This window comes from Anopheles funestus, chromosome X (assembly GCF_943734845.2).
Source record: "Anopheles funestus chromosome X, idAnoFuneDA-416_04, whole genome shotgun sequence".
NCBI lineage: Eukaryota > Metazoa > Arthropoda > Insecta > Diptera > Culicidae > Anopheles > Anopheles funestus.
The window spans coordinates 20,082,335-20,088,940 of NC_064597.1; the positions used below are offsets into that span (position 1 = coordinate 20,082,335).

Sequence of the window (6,606 nt, forward strand, 5' to 3'; positions counted from 1 at the left end):
ACGCAAGGCATCATGCGCAAGACAACATGTATACAAAAGAAATGCGATGTAGTGTGTAATCACTTTTAATAATACGTTTTCGTGATTCAAACAATGTGATAAAATAAGTATAATTTTTTTCACATCAGAGTTTTAGTAGCTTCATTATTTTAGAGTTCGCAGTAATGGAAATAAGGCTTGCTTTGACTCGACTTCACCAAAAATGGAAACAAGTTTGCATTTCACTTCCAAAATATCCACATCGTAATCCTCTAACAAATAATCGTTCCTTTCTGCATCATAAATGTGTAACAGAAGGGAGGAAACAGCATCGTAAAATATTCTTACACAGTACCAAATATCTTACTTGTAAAATTCCCTTCGGTATTTTTAGCTGATATAAAGTGCCATACTTGATTTCTGCTCGTTAAGAACCAATCGTGGAATCAAAGTCTCTCTAAAACATTAAAACAACAACAACAGAACCAATCGTTCACCCCATCATTTCTGAACGTGAAACCTTTTCTTACGTTTAAAACAATAGTTTGACCTCTTTTCTTAATATGAGTGTTACGACGGAAACGTTCGACACCCCAGACGTGTGGACAGGCCTGGCACGGCGAAAAGTGCTTGATCGAGAAAGTAGGAGAGTAGGAAAAGCAACGAGCGAAACAAGTCGTAAAAAGAAAAGAAATGTAAGTCGCGCTACGGTAGTGAAATAGTGTATATTTAATAATTATTTTGAAAAATATAGTTTTAGAACCGGCGGAAGCGGTTAACTACAAAATCTTGTCTACAATGAGGTTTATCACATGTTCCATTTTTATAAGGCAGTTGGAAATTTTCGAGTTCTAAAATTCTTCTTATTGCTTGCTCCAAACATTCATAGCTAGTTCGAATCAGGCGTTGTTTTATGCGGGCTAATTTAGATTCGAAAACATATGTGGAGTAGTTTTGAAGCGAGAAAAATCGTATAGCTTCTTCAAAAATGTGAGCTAAAGTATGCATATTGGGTGTAATACTTATTTTTCCATAAATATTTCCGCTCTGTCCAACCACAAGTAAGAACCCTGCGGGCAATTGAGTGAAAATTTGTATGAAACTCATTTGCTTAAACTTCGCTTAATCTTCGCTTAATCGTACGCCCGACACTCAGAGATTAAGCGAAATGTCTGATGACTCTTTATACTCTTTATATATTATATTATTTATACTTTATACTCTTGCGTCAAAGTGTACATTTATTTATTTTTCGGATTCCATATCCATGTCATGCTACTGTCAAAATACAAAAAACAAAATAAATACTGTTTACCGTTTATTCTGGGAAATACATGATATTTCATATCGCACATTGCATTGTTATTTGTCCACGCGGTTTGGTACCTAATTTTGCTCTACCAGTGTTGTCATCGTGTTTTGTGATCCTCGTGGTGTGTCTTGTTTTATGAAAAGGTAAGAAGGATTAAACTAGTATAATTGCGTTAAAACTGGTTTTGTTAACATACCTTAATGCAATTTTAGGCGGTTTGCTTTAATCTTTGGCTTCCAAGGCGTTTTCTAAGAAGAATCTTTAGTGCACCCGTGAAATATCCGAACTGTTGACCATCGACAAGAGCAGTATCGACATAGGAAAGGTGAATCAGATAAAAATAATATATTCAATTTAAAATGACTGAACGTAACGTACTTTTCAATTTTAGACTTACCATGGACAAAGATTACAACGAAGTGGTGTCCTCTGCTGAGTGTGGTGCTGTCGACCGATGCCGATGTGAGAAGGTGGCGCTGCAAAATTCTAAGCAGATAGTCATCCTCTGTAAGTGTATTGCCGATCTACAAAAGAAAGTAGATCGCATCATAGTACAGCAGGCCAATCCACCGCCAACAACATTGGATGTTTCGACCACCGAAACCGCACCGGAAGGGTCAACTGATACTCCGTTCCCGCTCATAACAAAAAAGGCGGAATTAGATACTCTAGAAAAGATGCTTTCGAGCTCAAACTATTTTGAGCATATAAAAAAAATCTTCCGCGCTAAAATTATCGCAACACAAATGAAGCAAAGGCTGCACGAAGCGTTATATTTGTTTCTGAACCCATTGTTTGTTACGCAGTGTAACTGGAATGGTTATCATTCCAAAAATGCCTTCAAACATTACCACAAAATATTACAACTTCTGAAAGCAATAGGAGCTCCAAACAAACAAAGCGAAACAAACGACATAGACATAGAAAACTTTTTGAAGCTTAAATTTAAAAATGCAAAAATGTGTGCTCAAAGGAAGGGCACCATTAAAAGTGTATGCCGCAGTGCATTCAAGCGACATTCAAAGCAAATGTAAATTAATCTTAGTTATTGTTATTGTGTTTCAGGAAATAAAATGAACTTTAAACCAACCAACCAATGAAATATTATTTTATGAAATCAATGAAATATAAAATTTTACCAACTGTTATTAATCTCTTGCTATTTGAAATGATAATGAAGGCCCACCCCATTCCCACGCATCATATTGAGAAGAATCGGAATAAATCAAAAACAATATCTACGAGTGAGTAATACAATTATTAACTCACTTTTACGCGCGCGTGTCTCAATATATGCGTTACCGTTATGCAATTTTTTTTTGACTAATTTTAATCATCATTAACATTATCAAAAATTTTAAGTTAACTAACTTCATTATCATTTCTTTTGATTAGGATTACACGTGTTAGTTATGTGTTAGTCTGTGAGTTTGTTATTATAAAATAAATGAAAATAATAATGTACCAAACCAAGAAACCAAATCTATACCAACTCAACCCAACCTATGAACCCTAATCAAACCTATACCAACCCAAGTGATCTTGAGGACGCAGCGGCTCACTAGTCAAAGGCTTGCGGAAATGCGAGCATTTAAAAGCATGGGGTCCCGCATGGCAAACGTAAAGCTTTGTATCAACGGTGGTCATTTTCCCTTCCATTCATAAACACATCATACATCAGATGATGTATCATACGACCACTGAACTACCCATGTTATAAATATTCTTAACCTAAATGACCACTGTGAGCTTTACCACGCACAAAGCGGTAAAACGGTCGTCCTACCATGAATCGGGCAACAAAGATCCAGTAGAGTGATGGAAGTACAGTATATTGCTGGAACATAAAAGTATTAGTGGAAGGTTAGATGAAAAATATTAGTTGAAGCGGAAGTCTGTGTCAATTTGAAAAGTGTGCAGAAGAGGAAACAAAACGATAGTATCAGATTCTAAAGGAGGATTGGGAGGTCGTAGGGCAAGAGAAGAAGGAGGTAGATAGTACGCTACAAGTTTACAAAAGATCATATAATGCGGTACTTTCACCTTCCTGCATGGAGAAGATTCTTCAATTTTATAAATATGTAAATCAGTAGACGACAGCTGAATAGCTGGATCTATATAACTTTGCGTTCCGGTTTGATGTATTCCCCAACAATGAAACACTTTAAACACCCATGCTTTGCATTATAGTTTGCAGTTGCTAAAAAGGAAAAAGGAAAAAAAAGCAACATGAATATACACTTCAAATATGATAAAAATATGTCCTACCTTTAGCAAATGCTCGCGCTGGAGAATCGGCAACAAATATGCTTAAAGCGAAACGCACAACCTTGTTGCCGAACTGCAAGCCTCTTTGTTGAAGATCATTGATCTCCAACACTAGTGGCCGAAAATATTCTTCCACCAGCTCCGGTTTTTCCAGTCCACTATAGAAACCGACAAGCATAACCGGAGCCTCTCGCAATTCTTCCACTCTGCCTCGGCCACAGTTGCCGTTTCGAACTTCTGAACAGTGGCAGCCCGTCGATAGACACTTGAATCGTAAAAAGGTCTTCTTCGGGAATGACATTTCTGTAATAAAAAGCAAAGAGGTACCAGTTAGTTGCAACATATGCAAACAAATTGTACAATTTATGCATAAGTACTTACCGAAAATGTTGTTGCAGGACCGTCTTAATCCCTTGATACCAGAATTGTCCACCCGCGAGCGATTGAATTTCCAAACCGGTCCGGGTGCGGGTTTTGAGGAATGTCCGCGAATCTTTTGGAACATCTATGTTGAAATGATGCCTTAAGATCGCCAGAAGCATATTAAGTAACGATCGTGGCAGGTTTCCCAAATTTGCCCAGTATTTTAGAGCTTCTGTCCCCGTCAATTTCTCTAAGAAACTGTAAGCAGTCCCCCATCCTGCTGTGATATTATCATCACCGTCACAATCGGCATCCTCATGATCACTTTCCACATTGTTTCTAATACTATCTACATCATCTATGTTATTTCCCAAATCAACGTCCATATCCATAAAGTTGTTAGTATCATTACCATCACCATTGTTGTTAGTATCGGCAGTTTGGTCTGAAAATAAAAGAAGAAGCTAGAAATTATTGCAGATAAATTAAGATCATTAAAAATTATGGTAATCTATCTATTGATTATTAAATTATGATGTTATTGCTGTGCAAACTCAGCAATTGCTGTACAATTTCTAAACTCAGTCAAAGCCAAAAATGTTATGTATAATGTTCCCCTGTCATTTTAGCTCTTCGACATACACTATAATTCAGATCAAAACTATGTGGAAAGTCGATCCTTATCATCATCCTGTTATATTGATATGTACGAACAGTCTCATGTTCAACTGTGTCTTTTTGCATACCGCAAGATTTATTTCGATACATATCCTTCATAAAACACAAATATAATAATAAGTTGCACAGGATACGCATTTCATCAACACTTTTTTAGGACACTGCGCAACTGGCACAGATGCGATTAGCACTGTTAGCATTTAGAATTGCACATTTTTTATTGGCCAAGTCAACAAATTAACATTTTTTGGTCCTTAATAAAAAAGACTTCTTTGATTTACGCACAAACAGAACCATCCCGGAAATATATTTCTTTTCATTGCAATGGTCTAACATATGAAAGAATAATAATAGTAGATTCGCCGTACATAAAATTGACAGCACTTTGCACGATGCGTACTTAGCACATTTTACGCAAAAAGGATAACTTGAAACAAAAAAAAAAACAGGAACTTATGCAACAACTTACCATTTATCATATTTGGAAAAGAAATTTCTACTTCTCCGTCCGATCTGGAGCAAATTATCTGGTTCCATTCCGCCTCTGTTTCTCGCTCCAAATCTTCCAAATACCGCTTTCGCTGCCGCCGGAGGTTGGAATCAAAACTCGAAGACATTTTTTCTATTACTGAAAGCTAAAATAATCTAAAAAAGTTTAATACATGCTTAATTTCACACTAAAATCACTAACACACAACTTTTCACTTTACGCGGCGCTGGTTGTTTACTTTTCGTTTCGTTTGCCACTTAAAATGTCAAATTGGAATTTCAGAACGATAACATATAGCGGAAGAAGAAGTAGTCAATAAGAAAACAAAAAAACCGTTCGTTTAAACGCTAACACCCTGAAGAGGGAGCACGAGCATTTTTTTCCTGTAGGAGTAACAGAGGCGGCATGCTAAAACCGAGCGAAATTGAGTTACCTTGCCCGCAGGGAATTGACGCCTAGCTCGTTGGCAAAGGTGGTGAGAAGGGAAGAGAAACAACGAGGGGAAGAGCAGTGGTAAGTTGAACTGCACGGTTTGGTTAACCGTAGTGTCTACGACCAAAAAAATACACGTTGTTCTACGACCGCCTACCCGGGTAGGCCATACGATTTGTATGGGATCTTTCGTTTTTTCGAATTCTGAAGCGTATATCTTTTGATCTGCTCGTCGTATTTGCATGAAACTTTCAAGAAAGATGGGTTTTTAGTTTTCCAACTAATATCATTTAGCTGAGAATTTTAAAGATTCTGGATTTGTGTATTTTACATTTTTTACAAAATTTTCTCCGTATATCTACGACCGCCTACCCGGGTAGACCATACGATTTGTATGGGATTTTTCAGTTTTCGGATTCTAAATCATGTATAAAGCATGTATATTTAGTTTTTCGGGGTTAATTGTAGCCAATTAATCGTCTTTAATTATATTTAATTTTTGTGTACTATTTTCGCAACTCTGCGTTATTAAAAACAAAATAAATCCTTTTTTTATAATTAAAAGCTTTCCATGTAGCTATTATAAACCTCAAATGTTATCATATTACTAGCACTAAGTGCAAATATTTCAAATTATTTACATTTGAAGAAATATGTGTTAAATCAGAACGCGAAGAACAAGCAGGTTTTTTTTTGGCATAAATAGCAATTTCCTTTATGTTTGGTTCTTCCTGAGGTATCTCGGCTGAAGGTTGTCCCAGAAAACTTCCGAAAAAATAAAAACTCTCATATAAATCCCATGGCCTACCCGGTCAGGCGGTCATAGATATACGGAGAAAAATTTGTAAAAATGCAAAAAAACTATAGGCAATATCAATTTTTATATTAAATGTTATTAAGAATTAAAAGTGCAAATTACCCGGTTAATACAACACTCAAAACTAAAAAAAAGATTTTTAATCCTAATTCACTTTTCAAAAATACAGCAATGCATCTAGTCCGGAAAAGTCCGGATAAAAGCAGCTTTACTACATTCATTATTATATCAATGCATCCTGCGATGTGGCCCGCCAACCAGTTTTTG

At 36.3% G+C, this 6,606-nt stretch overlaps 1 protein-coding gene across 1 annotated transcript; it reads right to left on the reverse strand.

Annotated features, from left to right (window-relative positions):
• Window positions 1-3,455: 3,455 nt before the first annotated feature.
• On the reverse strand, window positions 3,456-5,624 carry LOC125765089 (uncharacterized). Its single transcript, XM_049429962.1, has 6 exons — window positions 5,299-5,624; window positions 5,070-5,245; window positions 3,941-4,367; window positions 3,785-3,862; window positions 3,621-3,717; window positions 3,456-3,491 (listed from the first exon to the last, which is right to left on the reverse strand). The coding sequence occupies exons 2-6, from the start codon at window positions 5,215-5,217 to the stop codon at window positions 3,456-3,458; spliced, it is 786 nt and encodes a 261-aa protein (XP_049285919.1). The 5' UTR covers window positions 5,218-5,245; window positions 5,299-5,624.
• Between the last annotated feature and the right edge of the window lie 982 nt (window positions 5,625-6,606).